General features: G+C 37.0%; 1 protein-coding gene across 2 annotated transcripts in view; it reads left to right on the forward strand.

Moving 5' to 3' along the window:
* Positions 1 to 7,470, forward strand: part of LOC128655576 (protein unc-93 homolog A-like) — a 99,785-nt gene extending 92,315 nt beyond the window's left edge. For both annotated transcript variants that reach the window (XM_053709168.1, XM_053709169.1), the window contains 2 exons: positions 4,237 to 4,368; positions 7,156 to 7,470. In XM_053709168.1, the coding sequence (XP_053565143.1) occupies positions 4,237 to 4,368; positions 7,156 to 7,412 (389 nt within the window). In that variant the 3' untranslated portion in view covers positions 7,413 to 7,470. The remainder of the gene's footprint in view (positions 1 to 4,236; positions 4,369 to 7,155) is intronic.
* The last annotated feature ends 12,314 nt before the right edge of the window (positions 7,471 to 19,784 follow it).

The following is a 19,784-nucleotide window of genomic DNA, read 5'->3' on the forward strand; positions in this document are numbered from 1 at the left end:
AAATGTTTTTTAAGTATAATGTACCTTTAAGTTTATTAAATGTCTTTGAGCTTGGGTAGCAATTACATGCTAAATATTCTTGGCAATACCATTACTCCTTATGAGTAAAGGATCTCTTTAAATATAATATTAATAAACCTTGTCCAACAAAAGCCCTGAGGACCACCATACAGTACATTTTATCTGGGCCCACATTTCTTTAAAGGACCATTTAATGCAGTAGAATTGCATAATTAACACGTGCATAACAAAAAGACAATGATTTACTCTAAATGTCAAATAAGCAGATATTTTACTTACAAATGATTTTTTTCTCTAATTCTCCTGCCCTCTGTATCATGTGACATACATTAGCTAATCACAGACTAGTATACGTATACCGTGTGAGCTTGTGCACATGCTCAGTAGGCTATTTTTCCACAGAAAGTGTGAAAATAAAGAGACTGTGCACAATTTGATAATGGCAGTAAATTGGAAGGTGTCTTAAAACTGCATGCTCTATCTAAATCATAAAAGTTTATTTTGACTTGAGTGTCCCTTTAATGAATACTTTTAATGTGGTGTGAATAAAGATGTTTGTTTATACAATAACTGAGATGAGAGTCTAACTGTCTACTGTCCCTACAAATTTGCTGCCAACGCCTTTGGTCCATTTAAAAGGGAGGGACACTAAACCCTAAAAAATGTAGCTATAAAGATCTATTCAAATGAAAGATTATCATGAGAATAATTTTTTTTTTTGCTAAATTATATTGTAAATTAGTTGAAAAGTAAAAATCACAAAAGGATTAGTGTCTATTGTCTATGTACCAGTAGTAGTGTTTTAACTTGGTAGATTATTATGATTAACACTTTACATGATATTAAAATTAAATATTAATCGGCTAGATTACGAGTTTTGCGGTAAGCTGAAAAGCAGAGTTAACAGGTCGTAACGCTGCTTTTTCATTACCGCTGGTATTATGAGTCTTGAAGGTTTAGGGGCACCACACACTTTTTTGGTCTTACCGCCAACCGACTTACGTAAACTTCATAAACCCTTTTTTCTATGGGACTTCCATAGTGCTGGTATTACGAGTCTGTCCTGGGAGGCCAAAAAGTGAGCGGTACACCCTATCCTGTCAAGATTCCTACCGCATTTTAAAGTCAGTAGTTATGAGTTTTACGCTACAAAGCTGTAGCATAAAACTCATAACTAAAGTGCTAAAAAGTACACTAACACCCATAAACTACCTATTAACCCATAAACGAGGCCCTCCCGCATCACAAACACTAAAATTAAAATATTAACCCCTAATCTGCCGATCCGGACATTGCCGCCACTATAAACATATTAATCCCTAAACCGCCGCACTCCCGCATCAAAAACACTAGTTAAATATTATTAACCCCTAATCTGCTGACCCTAACATCGCCAACACCTACCTACATTTATTAACCCCTAATCTGCCGCCCCCAACGTCGCCGCCACTATATTATATTTATTAACCCTTAAACGTTAGTCTAACCCTAACACCCCCTAACTTAAATATAATTTAAATAAATCTAAATAAAATTAATATCATTAACTAAATAATTCCTATTTTAAAACTAAATACTTACCTGTAAAATAAACCCTAAACTAGCTACAATATAACTAATAGTTACATTGTAGCTAGCTTAGGGTTTATTTTTTATTTTACAGTTAGTTTCTATTTATTTTAACTAGGTAGAATAGTTATTAAATAGTTATTAACTATTTAATAACTACCTAGCTAAAATAAATACAAATTGACCTGTAAAGTAAAAGCTAACCTGTTCTACACTATCACCTAACCTTACAATACAATTAAAAGAATTACCTAAATTCAATTCAATTATCTAAATCACAAAAAAAACACTAAATTACAAAAAATAATAAACAAATTACAAGTTTTTTAAACTAATTACACCTAATATAATAGCCCTATCAAAATACCCCCCCCCAAAAAAAAATAAACAAAACCCCTAGCCTACAATAAACTACAAATAGCCCTTAAAAGGGCCTTTTATGGGGAATTGCCCCAAAGAAATCAGCTCTTTTACCTGTAAATAAATTACAAATCCCCACCCCAACATTAAAACCCACCATCCACACAACCAACCCTACTCTAAAACCCATCCAATACCCCCTTAAAAAAACCTAACACTAACCCAATGAAGATCGACTTACCGGGAGAAGTCTTCATCCAAGCGGCAAGATGTCCTCAACGAAGCTGGGCGAAGTGGTCCTCCAGACGGGCAGAAGTCTTCATACAGTCGGCCTCTTCTATCTTCATCCATCCGATGCGGAGCGGCTCCATTTTCAAGACCTCCAGCGCGGCGCATCCTCTTCATCCGACGTCTTCTTGAACAATGAAGGTACCTTTAAGTGACGTCATCCAAGATGGCGTCCCTTAGATTCTGATTGGCTGATAGAATTATCAGCCAATCAGAATTAAGGTTGCATCAGCAAATAGGATTTTTTCAATCAGCCAATAGGATTGCGCTTGCATTCTATTGGCTGATTGGAACAGCCAATAGAATGCCAGCTCAATCCTATTGGCTGATTGCATCAACCAATAGGATTTTTTCAACCTTAATTCCGATTGGCTGATAGAATTCTATCAGCCAATCGGAATCTAAGGGACGCCATTTTGGATGACGTCACTTAAAGGTAGCTTAATTGTTCAAGAAGACGTCGGATAAAGAGGATGCTCCACGCCGGAGGTCTTGAAGATGGAGCCGCTCTGCGTCGGATGGATGAAGATAGAAGAGACCGACTGGATGAAGACTTCTGCCCGTCTGGAGGACCACTTTACCTGGCTTCGTTGAGGACATCTTGCCGCTTGGATGAAAACTTCTCTTGGTAAGTTGATCTTCAGGGGGTTAGTGTTAGGTTTTTTTAAGGGGGTATTGGGTGGGTTTTTGAGTAGGGTTAGTTGTGTGGGTGGTGGGTTTTAATGTTGGGGTGGGGATTTGTAAAAAAAATTTACAGGTAAAAGAGCTGATTTCTTTGGGGCAATGCCCCGCAAAAGGCCCTTTTAAGGGCTATTTGTAGTTTATTGTAGGCTAGGGTTTTTTTATTTTGGGGGGGGGGCTTATTTATTTTGATAGGGCTATTAGATTAGGTGTAATTAGTTTTAAAAACTTGTAACTTGTTTATTATTTTTGTAATTTAGTGTTTTTTTGTGATTTAGATAATTGAATTTAATTTAGGTAAATCTTTTAATTGTATTGTAAGGTTATGTTTTATTTTAAAGGTCAATTTGTATTTATTTTAGCTAGGTAGTTATTATATAGTTAATAACTATTTAATAACTATTCTACCTAGTTAAAATAAATAGAAACTTGCCTGTAAAATAAAAATAAACCCTAAGCTAGCTACAATGTAACTATTAGTTATATTGTAGCTAGTTTAGGGTTTATTTTACAGGTAAGTATTTAGTTTTAAATAGGAATAATTTAGTTAATGATATTAATTTTATTTAGATTTATTTAAATTATATTTAAGTTAGGGGGTGTTAGGGTTAGGGTTAGACTTAGGTTTAGGGGTTAATAAATATAATATAGTGGCGGCGACGTTGGGGGCGGCAGATTAGGGGTTAATAAATGTAGATAGGTGTCGGCGATGTTAGGGACAGCAGATTAGGGGTTAATAATATTTACCTAATGTTTACGATGCGGGAGTACCGCGGTTTAGGGGTTAAAATGTTTATTATAGTGGTGGCGACGTTGAGGGCGGCAGATTAGGGGTTAATAATTATAATGTAGGTGTCGGCGATGTTAGGGGCGGCAGATTAGGGGTTAATTAAGTGTAAGATTAGGGATGTTTAGACTCGGGGTTCATGTTAGGGTGTTAGGTGTAAACATTAATTTAGTTTCCCCATAGGAATTAATGGGGCTTCGTTACGGAGCTTTACACTGCTTTTTTGCAGGTGTTAGACTTTTTCTCAGCCGGCTCTCCCCATTGATTCCTATGGGGAAATCGTGCACGAGCACGCACACTTAAGCAGCGCTGGTATTGGAGTGCGGTATGAAACACAATTTTGCTCTACGCTCACTTCTTGCCTGTTAACGCTGGGTTTAGGAAAACCTGTAATACCAGTGCTATATGTAAGTGAGCGGTGACAATAACGTGCAAGTTAGCACCGCAGCCCTGTTACCGCAAAACTCGTAATCTGGCCAAATGTTTTTTAAGAAATAAACAAATAATATATTATTTTAATACATCTTTAGCTGCAGCAAGTAATATCGCATGCATTATAGCACTGCTTTTGTGGAAGCCTCACCCAAATCAGCTTGCAGTGTTCTTCATATTTCCTGCTCTTTGGGGAATGGCTGATGCTATCTGGCAGACACAAACCAACGGTGAGGAAATACATTTCTAATTCTTGCAATCAAATTAAAGGGACCTTACTCTGCTGGGCACAACAGCAATAGCATTGTCACTACTCACTATATCTTGCTTTTTCCTCCGGTTCTTGCTGCACTCTTTTTAAAGCCTTTCTCCTATTTTAGCTCCTTAAAGTTACCAGATGATGAAGCTCCGCCTCTTTATACTGGGAGCCACCATCTTGGAGCACAGGTATTCTCACACCCTGTGACCAAAGCAGTGCATATTTACATATCAGTGATGTTCCAGCTATGTGCTTCTGGTTAGGATGCATGACACAGAGCAGGAGTTGTACAGTTTTGCAGCAGCTGCATTGCTATTGCCTCTGTCGCATTGCTTCTGTCGCAGGGTTTGAGAATACCTAAGCTCCAATATGGTGGTGCCCAGTATGAAGAGGCGGAGCTTTTCCATCAGGCTACTTTAAACGGTTACAATAGGAGAACTGTTTTAAAAAGAGCTGCATAGTATAATGTAACCATTCTTTGGTAGTTTTTTTATTAACAGTTTAATGTCCCTCAAACAATTTTCTTGCATTCATGCAAGGCCCTTAAAGGGACATAAAACAAGTTGTGATAGAGACAAAATATAATATGTACTTTAAATACTTTACCTGCAAATTTATACTGCAGTGCCTCGCCATTAACCCTTTCTTTTAAGTGTCCGAATTATACAGCTCTAACTCCCCCCACACAATTCCTTCTAAGGCTGCATATATATCCACCATTGATATGGTAGAATGCAAGACTTTAAAGGGACATTATACACTCAATTTTTCTTTGCATAAATGTTTTGCAGATAATCCATTTATATAGCCTATACAGCTTCTTTTTTTTTTTAAATTATATATATATATATATATATATATATATATATATATAGTGTTTGCTTATTTTTAAATAACATTGCACTAATGTTCAGACTCCTAACCATGCCCCAAAGTTTTATGAGAATACCGACGTATACCTACTCCAGCTTGCTTGTGTAAAGAGTCTTTTCATATGCAGAGGAAGGGGGAGGAGGGGAGCATCTGAATATTTCCCAGTTTCAGTGGGTGTTCTGGCTAATACTTTTAACAGAGCTAAACTGGGAGCTTCTAAGTAAGTTTTTTAAACAGTTTTAGCCTGGATTTTTATATCAGTATCTGCAACTGCATATTATTCTTTATAGTAGCGTCTATTACATGCAGTTAAATGAAAATTTAACAGTCATTATCTGCTGGAGTATGCCTAGAAGCAAATAAGCTGCTGTGAACTAATTTAAAATAAAATGCCTGTGTTTCTGATGTTAAACACTGATAAGGAGGGGGGGGGGGGTCGGTCTACTCCAGATAGCACAACTATGTAAGTCATTTTGCTTATTGTTGAAAATTATTTTAAAATACTAGCCAGAAATTTTTAAACAATTTTTTTATGCAAACTATTTTTTATTTAATTAGCCCTTTTAGAATATGCACAGATGTCAACATGTTTTATGGCACTTTAATGGTTACCTTTGTGACCCCCACCAGCTGCAAATATTATTAAAGGGACACTGTACCCAAATTTTATCTTTCATGATTCAGATAGAGCAGGCAATTTTAAGTAACTTTCTAATTTACTCCTATTATCAATTTTTCTTCATTCTCTTAGTATCTTTATTTGAAATGCAAGAATGTAAGTTTAGATGCCGGCCCATTTTAGGTGAACAACCTGGGTTGTTCTTGCTGATTGGTGGATAAATTCATCCACCAATAAAAAAAGTGCTGTCCAGAGTACTTAACCAAAAAAAAGCTTAGATGCCTTCTTTTTCAAATACAGATAGCAAGGGAACAAAGAAAAAATGATAACAGGAGTAAATTAGAAAGTTGCTTAAAATTCCATGCTGTATCTGAATCACGAAAGAAAAAATTTGGGTTCAGTGTCCCTTTAACTAGTTTCTCCTGAGACTCTACAGAGCATTAACCTCTGAACTGAAATGAACCTGGAGACCTCAACCCCAATTACCCCTAACCGCCATGCCCCTATAAAATATTTCCTCCCATAACCCCGCTTTATGAATTGTATGACCTATTTTTTATATAAGGAGGCTGACAATGTGTGTGCTAATGTAAAAGTTCAGCCTGCCCATAATTCTGATTGGCTGATTAGCTATGACCCAGCCATCAGGTACCAGTATTATTTAGTGAGTAACAGTGACTAAACAGTTGTTTATGCTAATTATCTTTTCTGTCTGTTCTGTCTATCAATGGATGTGTCTATCTTTCTATCCTATCCGTTTGTCAATCTTTCTATCTTGATCAATTGCTTAACCTATCTATCCATTATCTATCCATCTATTATCTATCTATCTATCTATCTATCTATCTATCTATCCATTATCTATCAATCTGTCTACGTATCTATCGATCTATCTAAATATATTGTAGAATGAGCATTGATATGCTCCTACTGAAGCAAAAATCTATATTGTTCTGATTTGCATAAATTTTAAATGCTTTTTTTTCTTCAATTACTCTTCAAGAGCAAAAATAAACACAATTAACCCCCAATTAGCAGTCATCTTTAAACTGAAAGATCTTTGTTACTACAACTAATACCATCCAAAATGTATTATTATTCTCTGTTGCTGATTGCAAGCTCTGGCGTATTTTAGAAAAAAAGCTTAGATCTTTCTGCCCTTGTGTATTTCATAGTTTTATTTATTTTGTACTTTAAGTTTTTGATTTTAAGCAAAGTACCAGCGAGAATCTGGATATTCATGGATAACATTTAAATGTTTTTCAGCTCTCTTTGGAGTATTATTTGATGACTGCAAGGAAGCTGCTTTCGCCAATTACTGCCTTTGGGAATCATTGGGTTTTGTCATAGCCTACGGATATAGCACATTCCTCTGTGTATCTGTAAAACTGTACATTCTCCTGGCAGTACTAATTCTTGCAATGTTCATGTATGCATGTGTTGAATATGTAGAATATAAAAAATTAGCAAATTGTGCACCCAAAAAGGACAATACTTCCCTACATAAACAGACACAGATGTAATTTGAATTTGCTACATGCAAATAGGTAATGACCCAATTTTTTTCTTTCGTGATTCAGATAGGGCATGCAACTTTCTAATTTACTCCTATCAATTTTTCTTCATTCTCTTGCTATCTTTTATTGAAAAAGAAGGCATCTAAGCTAAGAAGCCAGCCAATTTTTGGTTCAGAACCATAGACAGCACTTGTTTATTGGTGGGTAAATGTATCCACCAATCAGCAACAACAATCCAGGTTGTTCACTAAAAATGGGCCGGCATCTAAACTTACATTCTTGCTTTTCAAATAAAGATAACAAGAGAATTAAGAAAATTTGATAATAGGAGTAAATTAGAAAGTTGCTTAAAATTGCATGCTCTATCTGAATAACGAAAGCAAAAAATTGCGTTCATTGTCCCTTTAAGAGTCCTATGTATCATCTATAGTAAAAGTTAGTTTATTGAGCGCTGCATTGCCAAAGATTAGCATATGAAATGCAGATTGTAAAGCATGTCATTTTGTTAGCAAAATTTACATTGTTATGCACTCCATGGATACACCCATTGAAAAAGGCTCTCAAATGTAATTATCCTATCCCCTCTGCTTACGGTGTAACATAAATGAGCTCCTGCACTGATTAAGCAACCACTGTGCAATATGTTGGAGGGTCACTGCTTTGGTTCATACATCATCATTCATCCTCTTTAAATTAAGTAAAAAATAAACAGCAGAACTAACAGCAGGGATGGTATTATATTTATCTTGTCAATGTTGCTTTCTTCTAACTTGTATAAATGTTATAGTGGTTCACACCTAATTTACTCATAAGGTCTTAAAGCACAGTTATATTGAAATATGATTTACAAGCACTGACCTTTAAATATTATATCAGTGAATCAGGGCTCATTTCTTATAAAGAAAGTTTCTGAGTACAATAATAAGAAATGGTATTGAGAGAGAAATATTGTTTTAATACATTTTTATTATACAGAAAATTAGCTTACAGAAGGAATACAAATTTAAATTAATTTAAATCCAAAATACACACAGAGTTAAAAGACTATCAGTTAAACATGCTTTAAATAATAAGTGTTTACATACCACTCAAAATGACTTCTATGCAACCAGACACCTAATCTCTTAGATGCTCTAGAACAACTTGAACCTTGTTTACAAAAGAGGCGTTTTTATAACATTCGGTTCTCAGATGCAGACATTGTTTCTCTTTAAAACATAAACATTTTGTACATAGCCTTGAATTTGTTATACAAGTTTTAACATATGCATTTAAATTATTGCAATGAGCATCCATTTTAGAACTTACGAACTCAAGGTTGAATAAATCTCTATTTTAGTTTGTTAGTAAGTCAGTCAATTAGTTCGTTTTAACCCCACTAAACAGTTATAAACCTTATATATTGTAGAAGAATGTCATTTTAACATATATTTGATTATTGTTACACAGTTATACATCTTATATATTACAGAAGTATTTTATTTAAACATATATTTGATTATTGTTATACAGTTATACATCTTATATATTACAGAAGTATTTTATTTAAACATATATTTGATTATTGCAGGATAAGCATATGAAAGATTATATCCTTTATCAACAGGACAATCATGTGAAAAGATTTAACAGATTTATATTTATTTATATAGTACGGTACACTCCTTTATTTATAGGAGATGTATATGAAAGATTTAAAAGATATCTTTCATTTATAATGTTATAAGTGTCTTTCTGAAAGAATGTATTTCTTACTGTTGGTATAGTTTTTAATCAAACATTTTATAGCAATTTTAATATGCAAACTAGTACAGACTTTATTGCAAAGCTAAGCACTGTGTTAGCTAAAATTACATGTACAAGTGTGGCAAAGGGTTAATCAAATCCTGCTACAGCTCCCCCAATACATTCTTAAGGAGATAGATAAGAAAGTTCTCAGCCCTTCACTGAAAAAGCAAGTGTACATCCGGTGCTGCGTCATAAATTTCATGCAAGACATGGGCTATGATCTGAAGCTTTCATAGCAATTAATTATAAGATAAAGTCAGAAATAGCAATTCATTTTAGCAAGCAATTTTGTAATCCAATTTGTATTGCGTAATAAGCATGGAAAGTACAATAATAATTATCCAAGAAGCGTTGAGTCAGAAAGAAAACATTCTGTTTGTATTCCGCTATGGGAATCTTGAAGCAAATTGTTCACTGGATTGGAGAATCAAGATTTTGTTTGTAATCCGTTATGGAATCTTGAAGCAAATTTTTCTTTGAACTGGATTATCCAGATTTTGCAAAACAAATCTTAATGTGGAACGCCAAAACAGGTGCAGTTATGGAACTCAGAAAAAATGATCACAGCTAATTGAGGTATGTCCAGGATCCATAGGATAGTAATCTCCCTATAAAGCTTGCTGTAAAGCGTTAGGACGATAATTATCTAAGATGGTACCTTGCCAAATAGCACCAAAACAGGTTGTATGTGGGTCACCATTACATGCCATTAATGTGACACAATTGTAAGCTCCATGACTGATAAAAGTTAAATCCCCGTCTCTGGGTAGAACACATGCCATTAGGAACACTTCTTGGTCAGGATCAATCATTATAAACCTTGGTTGATCATAAAAATTCACCAAGTCCGATATCTGACAGAAGTTGCTCAATTGGTGTACATTCTTGGGTAACAGGGTTCCCATGGGTGTTATCACAAAATAAGGTTCGTTGCTCTGGAGAGGAGCTTGGTATAAGAAGTGGTGTAGTGTTACCTGATGAGCTATGTAGGTCGGTAACACTGCTAGTTGGAGTGGTATCACTTGCTGGAGATATATCATCATAGCGATATGTTCCATATGAGGGAGTAATCTCATCACTTGCCTCTGATTCTGGGATAGTGTTGTTGGCCTGTGTGCTCTCAATTGATTCATTGTTTACACAAGAATGTTGGTATGCTGAAATCCAGGATTTCCGATTTGGCCTAAATTTTAAACTTATAAAGCCTATATGACATGAAAATATATATGGATTATTTATATCTTTTACCAATAACTTACATTGGTTACACTTATAAAAAATAGTGATGTGTTTCTTCTACATATGTTAATGTGATAATATGGAATGATGTGATAATATGGAATGCCTTTACTGGAATTGCACCCATAAGAAAACAGGTTGTCAAATAACTGCTTATTTCTCTTGTAAGGTGTATCCAGTCCACGGATTCATCCATTACTTGTGGGATATTCTCCTTCCCAACAGAAAGCTGCAAGAGGACACCCACAGCAGAGCTGTCTATATAGCTCCTCCCCTAACTGCCACTCCCAGTCATTCTCTTGCAGCTCTCGACAAGAAAGGAAGTATCAAGAGATATGTGGTGAATTAGTGTAGTTTATCTTCAATCAAAAGTTTGTTATTTTTAAATGGTACCGGCGTTGTACTGTTTTTACCTCAGGCAGAAATTAGAAGAAGAGTTCTGCCTGAGGTTTTTGATGATCTTAGCAGGTTGTAACTAAGGTCCACTGCTGTTCTCACACATAACTGAAGAGTATGGGAAAACTTCAGCTGGGGGAATGGCCTGCAGAATTAACTGCTCTGAGGTATGTTCAGTATATTTTTTTCTAGAGAGATGATAAGGTTTAGAAAATGCTGAAAGTGCCTGATATATTTAAGGTAAGCCTGATTACAGTGATTTAACAAACGACTGGGATCATGCTTGCATTAAAGGGTAATATTCATGTTACTTGCTCTTATTACTTAGTATGTAAAACGTTTGCATGATATATAAAAAATGTTTTTTACTGAGGGTGATAAATCTTTATTTGGGGCCTAGTTTTCCACATGGCTGACTAGATTTCTCCTAGGAGTAGTTATTAATGGCCCTTTCACTTTGAGTGCATGGTGGGAGGGGCCTATTTTCGCACTCTATTTGCGCAGTAGTTTTTACAGTCTGAGACATCCAGCTTCACTGAAGGAGTCCCCTGACATATAGGACCTCTGTAAAGGGTTTTTGTGCCTACAAAAGTCGTTTTATGGGCAGGTAGGAGCCACAGTAGAGCTGTGGCAGTTTGCTTGTGACTGTTTATAACGGTTTTACCATTTTTCTGATTCGTTTTTGAGCCTGAGGGGTTAATCATCCATTTGCAAGTGGGTGCAATGCTATTTTAGTCTATTATACACACTGTAAAAATTTCGTAGAGTTTACTGCTTTTTTTCACTGTTTTGCAGTTTATGTGATTGTTTTTTTCTCTTAAAGGCACAGTACCGTTTTTTATATTCTGCTTTTTCACATTTATTAAAGTGTTTTCCAAGCTTGCTGCTCTTATAACTAGTCTGTTAAACATGTCTGACATAGAGGAAACTCCTTGTTCATTATGTTTAAAAGCCATTGGGGAACCCCCTCTTAGAATGTGTACCAAATGCACTGGTCTTACTATAAATTTTAAAGACCATATTCTGGCTTTAAAAGATTTATCTAGAACAAATACAGAGCTCTCTGACGCTTTAGTAGCTATGTCTGATATACCCTCACAATGTGCAGAAGACGAAGCAGGAGAGCTTCTATCCGTGGGTGATTTTTCTACATGTCTACATTTAAATTTAAACTTGAAGGTGGAGGGAGCAGTCTCTACCCTAGCGAAGCGTACAACTATCCCTGTCAAGGACAGTTGTGCTTTTCTAGATCCAATGGACAAAAAATTAGAGGGTTACCTTAAGAAAATTTTTATTCAACAAGGTTTTATTCTCCAGCCCCTTGCATGCATTGCCCCAGTCACTACTGCTGCGGCCTTCTGGTTTGAGTCTCTAGATGAGGCTCTACAGGTAGAAACCCCGTTGGATGATATCCTTGACAAGCTTAAAGCTCTTAAGCTAGCCAATTCATTTGTTTCTGACGCCGTTGTTCATTTAACCAAGCTAACGGCTAAAAATTCAGGTTTTGCTATTCAGGCGCGTAGGGCGCTATGGCTCAAATCCTGATCAGCTGACGTTACTTCAAAGTCTAAGCTTCTCAACATTCCCTTCAAGGGGCAGACCCTATTCACGCCTGGACTGAAGGAGATCATTTCTGATATTACTGGAGGAAAAGGTCACGCCCTTCCTCAGGATAGGTCCAACAAATTAAGGACCAAATAGACTAATTTTCGTTCCTTTCGAAACTTCAAGAGTGGTGCAGCTTCAACTTCCTCTAATACAAAACAAGAGAGAAATTTTTCCCAGTCCAAGCCGGTCTGGAGACCTAACCAGGCTTGGAACAAAGGAAAGCAGGCCAAAAAACCTGCTGCTGCCTCTAAAACAGCATGAAGGATCAGCCCCCGATCCGGAAACGGATCTAGTAGGGGGCAGACTTTCTCTCTTCGCCCAGGCTTGGGCAAGAGATGTCCAGGATCCCTGGGCGTTGGAAATGGTGTCCCAGGGATATCTTCTGGATTTCAAACCTTCTTCCACAAAAGGGAGATTTCATCTCTCACAATTATCTGCAAACCAGATAAAGAGAGAGGCATTCTTACATTGTGTTCAAGACCTCCTATTTATGGGAGTGATCCACCCAGTTCCAAAGGAGGAACAGGGGCAAGGCTTCTATTCAAATCTGTTTGTAGTTCCCAAGAAAGAGGGAACTTTCAGACCAATCTTAGATCTCAAGATCCTAAACAAATTTCTCAGGGTCCCATCCTTCAAGATGGAGACTATTCGAACCATCCTACCTATGATCCAGGAGGGTCAATATATGACTACCGTGGACTTAAAGGATGCTTATCTTCACATTCCGATACACAGAGTTCATCATCGGTTTCTCAGGTTCGCCTTCCTAGACAGGCATTACCAGTTTGTGGCTCTTCCCTTTGGGTTAGCTACGGCACCAAGAATCTTTACGAAAATTCTAGGGTCACTCCTAGCAGTCCTAAGGCCGCGGGGTATAGCAGTAGCCCCTTACCTAGACGACATTCTGATACAGGCGTCGAATTTTCAAATCGCCAGGTCCCATACGGACATTGTTCTGGCATTCCTGAGGTCTCATGGGTGGAAGGTGAATGAAGAAAAGAGTTCTCTATCCCCTCTCACAAGAGTTTCCTTCCTAGGAACTCTGATAGATTCTGTAGAAATGAAGATTTACCTGACAGAGGCCAGGTTGTAAAAACTTCTAAATTCCTGCCGTGTTCTTTATTCTACTTCTCGCCCTTCAGTGGCTCAGTGTATGGAAGTAATCTTAATGGTAGCGGCAATGGACATAGTGCCGTTTGCCCGCCTACATCTCAGACCGCTGCAACTTTGCATGCTCAGTCAGTGGAATGGGGATTACACAGATTTGTCCCCTCTACTAAATCTGGATCAAGAGACCAGGGATTCTCTTCTCTGGTGGCTATCTCGGGTCCATCTGTCCAAGGGTATGACCTTCCGCAGGCCAGATTGGACAATAGTAATGGCAGATTCCAGCCGTCTGGGCTGGGGTGCAGTCTGGAACTCCCTGAAGGCTCAGGGCTCGTGGACTCAGGAGGAGGCACTCATTCCGATAAACATTCTGGAACTAAGAGCAATATTCAATGCGCTTCAGACTTGGCTTCAGCTTGCTGCGGTGAGGTTCATCAGATTTCAGTCGTACAATATCCCGACTGTAGCCTACATCAACCATCAAGGGGGAACAAGGAGTTCCCTAGCAATGTTTGAGGTTTCAAAAATAATTCTATGGGCAGAGGTTCACTCTTGCCATCTATCAGCTATCCATATCCCAGGAGTAGAGAACTGGGAGGCGGATTTTCATCTGGGGGAGTGGGAACTCCATCCAGAGGTATTTGCACAGTTGATTCAACTTTGGGGCAAACCAGAACTGGATCTCATGGCGTCTCATCAGAACGCCAAGCTTCCTTGTTACGGAGCCAGGTCCAGGGATCCCAAGGCAGCGCTGATAGATGCTCTAGCAGCGCCTTGGTCCTTCAACCTGGCTTATGTGTTTCCACCATTTCTTTGCTCCCTCGTCTGATTGCCAAGATCAAGCAGGAGAGAGCTTCGGTGATTTTGATAGCACCTGCGTGGCCACGCAGGACTTGGTATGCAGATCTGGTGGACATGTCATCCCTTCCACCATGGACTCTGCCGCTGAGGCAGGACCTTCTACTTCAGGGTCCTTTCAACCATCCAAATATAATTTCTCTGCGTCTGACTGCTTGGAGATTGAACGCTTGATTTTATCAAAGCGTGGTTTCTCTGAGTCGGTCATTGACACCTTAATTCAGGCTCGAAAGCCGGCCACTAGGAAAATCTATCATAAGATATGGTGTAGATATCTTCATTGGTGTGAATCCAAAGGTTACTCATGGAGTGAGGTCAGGATTCCTAGGATATTATCTTTTCTCTAAGAAGGATTGGAGAAGGGATTGTCAGCTAGTTCCTTAAAGGGACAGATTTCTGCTCTGTCTATTCTTTTGCACAAGCGTCTGGCTGATATTCCAGATGTTCAGACGTTTTGTCAGGTTTTAGTTAGAATCAAGCCTGTGTTTAAACCTGTTGCTCCGCCATGAAGTTTAAATTTTCTTAAGGTTCTACAAGGGGTTCCGTTTGAACCTTTGCATTCCATAGATATTAAACTTTTGTCTTGGAAAGTTCTGTTTTTAGTAGCTATCTCCTCGGCTTGAAGAGTTTCGGAGTTATCTGCTTTACAATGTGATTCCCCTTATCTCATTTTCCATGCAGATAAGGTAGTGTTACGTACCAAACCTGGTTTTCTTCCTAAGGTGGTATCTAATAAAAATATCAATCAGGAGATTGTTGTTGCTTCACTATGTCCTAATCCTTCTTCAAAGAAGGAACGTCTATTACACAATCTTGATGTGGTTCGTGCTTTAAAATTTTATTTACAAGCTACGAAGGATTTTCGTCAAACATCTGCTTTGTTTGTGGTCTACTCTGGACAGAGGAGAGGCCAAAAGTCTTCGGCAACTTCTCTTTCTTTTTGGCTAAGAAGTATAATACGCTTAGCTTATGAGACTGCTGCCCAGCAGCCTCCTGAAAGAATTACAGCTCATTCCACTAGAGCGGTAGCTTCCACATGGGCTTTTAAGAATGAGGCTTCTGTTGAACAGATTTGTAAGGCGGCGACTTGGTCTTCGCTTCATACTTTTTTCTAAATTCTACAAATTTGATACTTTTGCTCCTTTGGAGGCTATTTTAGGGAGAAAGGTCTTACAGGCAGTGGTGCCTTCCGTTTAAGCACCTGCCTTGTCCATCCCTTCATCCGTGTCTTATAGCTTTGGTATTGGTATCCCACAAGTAATGGATGAATCCGTGGACTGCATACACCTTACAAGAGAAAACAATATTTATGCTTACCTGATAAATTTATTTCTCTTGTGGTGTATCCAGTCCACGGCCCGCCCTGTCATTTTAAGGCAGGGTTTTTTTTTATTTTTAAACTACAGTCACCACTGCACCCTATAGTTTCTCCTTTCTCTTGCTTGTCTTCGGTCGAATGACTGGGAGTGGCAGTTAGGGGAGGAGCTATATAGACAGCTCTGCTGTGGGTGTCCTCTTGCAGCTTCCTGTTGGGAAGGAGAATATCCCACAAGTAATGGATTAATCCATGGACTGGATACACCACAAGAGAAATAAATTTATCAGGTACGCATAAATTTAGTTTTTCTTTACTCAGATTTCCTCCTAGGAAGGACAAAATTCTAAATAAAATGATAAACAATACTATGGCTATTAATACAATAAGTACTGGTTTTATATATCCAAATATTCCCAGTATGTCTCTAAAGATCCCATTCCCCACTGTTGCTAAACCTTGTCCAATCTTTAAAAATAACGTTACCCAATGCTGGCATTATTGGACTCAATGACTTACCTAAAGTTTTAATCCAGGTAAGAAAGTCCCCTTCATGCAAGTCAATTCTTAAGAGGTCTGCATGTACCCTTATAACAAAGTTCCCAATTGCTTCATGGGAGGAGCCTAGTCTCACTTGCATGTTATGTAAATTAGCCCAGAATGCTGTCATGTATGGTATTTGCAATGTAATATGGGATACCTGCATTGTTAAATGTGAGCTAGCATGTATATTTTTTTTTATCACAGGTGATGTTCAAATTGTATTATAACACTCCACAGATTGATTTACTGTTGCCATTGTTGCTTGCAATATAGGGATATTACAATCATTTTGACTAGTAATCACAACATATGATCCATTATGAATATGCGAGTGTATGGTGGTTTTACAGGTGTAACTTTAACAGTACAATCAGAGTCTTGTTTATCAACACCACAAGGTTTGGTTTGTATAAATTTTCACATACTAAGTATCCTAGATCAATACAGTTTTCTGTTTCAATATATTCCCAGCTATCACAATACTGTGAAACATATTGATATGGTTCTTGAATCTGTAACAATGTCATATGATCAGGAGAATCAATTAAATGTCCAACATTTACAACCTCTCCCATTGACAATCTGCAGGGTTTTTCGTTATTCTACGTTTCAATTCTCTTATATTATAAATCATTGATTTTGAAATATGCAGCATGATTTCTGTTTGTTTCACTGATAGATCTAATTGTGTAGCAATTTCTGCAGAGTTATGAGGTTAACTCTGCAGAAATTGCTACACAATTTCTGCAGAGTTAACCTCATAGCTGTTAAATAATTAAGTATCTTTACTGCTTCATTTCTTCATCTACCATTGTAAAATCTGACATTGCAGCTGTCAGTATAGTTACCATATGATCTTTTAAAATCATTAACCCTCTCTTTAACTCTTCATCATTAATATCTGAAATTTCACTGACAATACTGCATTACTTAACAAATGCCCTGTCGATATCTGAACTGCAGCATTAGACATTAACTGCCTTTGATTTGTTTTTCGTTCTGTATTACAACCATCTGGAATTATATTTTCTATTGTAATATATGTTACATTATAAAATGTATTATTTGTTCCCAAAACAGCGTCATCATGTCATATCTGCCACATTTTGTTTTAAACATTTAGCATATTTACATGGTATGTCAACAACTGATATATTTACTTCCATTTGTAGTTTCATACTTGCAATTACTACATTTACTGGATATCTTATACAGTACTATCTATGAGACATTTCTGAAACAGGGAATATATTACATAATTTTTGTTAATAATGTGATGTTTTGTCATGCACCAAAACCATGGCATGCCTGCATATTGTAGGAATCCCTTATCAATGTCTTTTGGCTGAAAATGAAAATATTTCCCTGATGATTTAAGGAAATAAGAACAGGATGTACATCGATAGTCCGTTTCCAAGTTACAAATGCCTTCTTTAATTAGATCTTCAACTGTTATATTACAAAGATTGTTCTTTTCTTTGCATGAGTGACTGTAATACATTGTATTTAAGAAAGCTGCATATCTTGGCTTTGTACATGTATCCCATTCTTTTAGATTCAAAAACATTTCATCTTTTCCTTTCTCATTCCATTATGTAGGTAATGCTTGCTCTTGCAGTCTTCCTGTCTGTTGATCCACTACTTCAAGCTGAAGTTTTTCAAATAGTTGCAGGTATCCTTCATCTGTATGTAACTCTGGTGTCCACCATTATGAATAAAGTGTGTTAGTACAAAACACTGCTCCATTATATGATTTTACTCCTCCAGGAATCCTGTATTCCTCTTCTTCCACATTTTCCCAGAATGCAATGCAAGGATCTGTGTGATTTTCAGGAAAGAAGCCTTTTTGAGTTAATTGTCCTGTGTTTAGATAAAAAAAAATAGGATATTCTTTATATTTGACTTTGTCAATTTTAATCCCAGGATGTGGACATTGGTCTGCTTTTATTTATTTTGCAGGCCATCTCCTTGTCCCTTGAAAGTCCACATAATAGCAATGTGCAAATGTTGAAAAACACATTTTTTTTCTCTATATTTCTTTTGCTTCCAGTATTCTTGTAAAGGCAAATCGTATTCCAAAGTTTTTGCTTGTATCATTTCCATTTGCCCATTTATGTGATCTTTTACCAATTTCCTTCCCATATGAGTTGTGATCTTTTCTTTCTTTGATATTACTGTTGAATCTATCAATACAACTTGATATATTCCTAATACTCTTTGTCTTTGTATTATAGGTTTTGGAAATGGTTTCCAATAAATTCCTTGTGGTAGCCCATTCATCTTTATTTCCACAGGTTGCAGATTGTAATGTACAGCTCTTTTTATTCTTGATATCGTTGGTAAAGCTCCTCTCGAGCTCTAGTTTGATTCCATGCCAGAACAGCTCCAGGTCTCTTTGCAAGATTATTTCACTGAAGACTAAAACTACCATGCAGGTTGATATCAAGATAAGGAGAAGTATAAAAGGTATCAGTACTGTATATCCCAATATTTTAAGGTTTCTATAATTGAACAAGTTCTTTTACATTTTCAGTCCTTGTTGTTGTATCAGTGTTCGTGCTGATAACACAGTATTTATGATAGGTAAAACAGGATTAGATTTTGTAACTGGTGGTGGTGTATCAAATGAATCTACTTCATTTATTTGATCACCTTCTTCAACATCATAATAAAAGAAAAGGTGTTATATTCTCTGGGTTTGAAGAAAATGGCATAATTTGAAATTGATTATTAATCTGGTTTGCTTCATTCAGAGTCACCCACTGAGAGTAAGTCAGAGTGTTTGCCATCTTCTAACTCAAATTTAGAAGCAGGTTTTAAGTTATCAATGCTGACATTTCTGTCTTTGCCTTGTTTGTCTTCTATAACCAAAGTCCTTGCGTTAATGACACTTTTTACCTTTGTAGGAGGTTTCCACCTTGGCCGTAAAGGTTTCGCTGATTGAACTCTTTCCTGGACAAACTGACCAACCTGTGGTGTCCAAGCTGATAAAAGGTTAGGTGTAAAAGCAGGTCGTGCAAAACAATCACGTATTTCTTGTAAAAAAAATAATTGCTCTGGTGCAGAAAAGTACTCAGTATTAAACATTGTATTCATAGGTATACCATATAACAATTCATAAGGTGTTTTCCCTGAAATAACAGAAGGTATATTGTTTAAACCTACTTGTACATAAGTTAACAGGGGATACCACTGTTTTGGGTGGTTAGTTAGTAACTCGGTTAACAATCGTTTTACCTCAGCATTTTTCCTTTCTACAACCCCACTACTTTGGGGATGATAAGGTGCACTGATTTCCCATTTTATATCAAAAGATTTAGCCCACTCTTGTGCTTGAGTAGATGTAAAAGCTGATCCAGCATCTGAGTGTAGGGCTTTAGGTGTACCAATACTTACTAAGGAATTGAGACTATCAAGAGTGGTACTAGCCGTGGCACTTTTTAACAGGGTATAACCATGTGAACCTTGTACAAGCATCAACACATACTAAAACATATGTGTACCCATGTGAAGGAGGTAAAGGC

This window comes from Bombina bombina, chromosome 4 (assembly GCF_027579735.1).
Source record: "Bombina bombina isolate aBomBom1 chromosome 4, aBomBom1.pri, whole genome shotgun sequence".
NCBI classification, from domain to species: domain Eukaryota; kingdom Metazoa; phylum Chordata; class Amphibia; order Anura; family Bombinatoridae; genus Bombina; species Bombina bombina.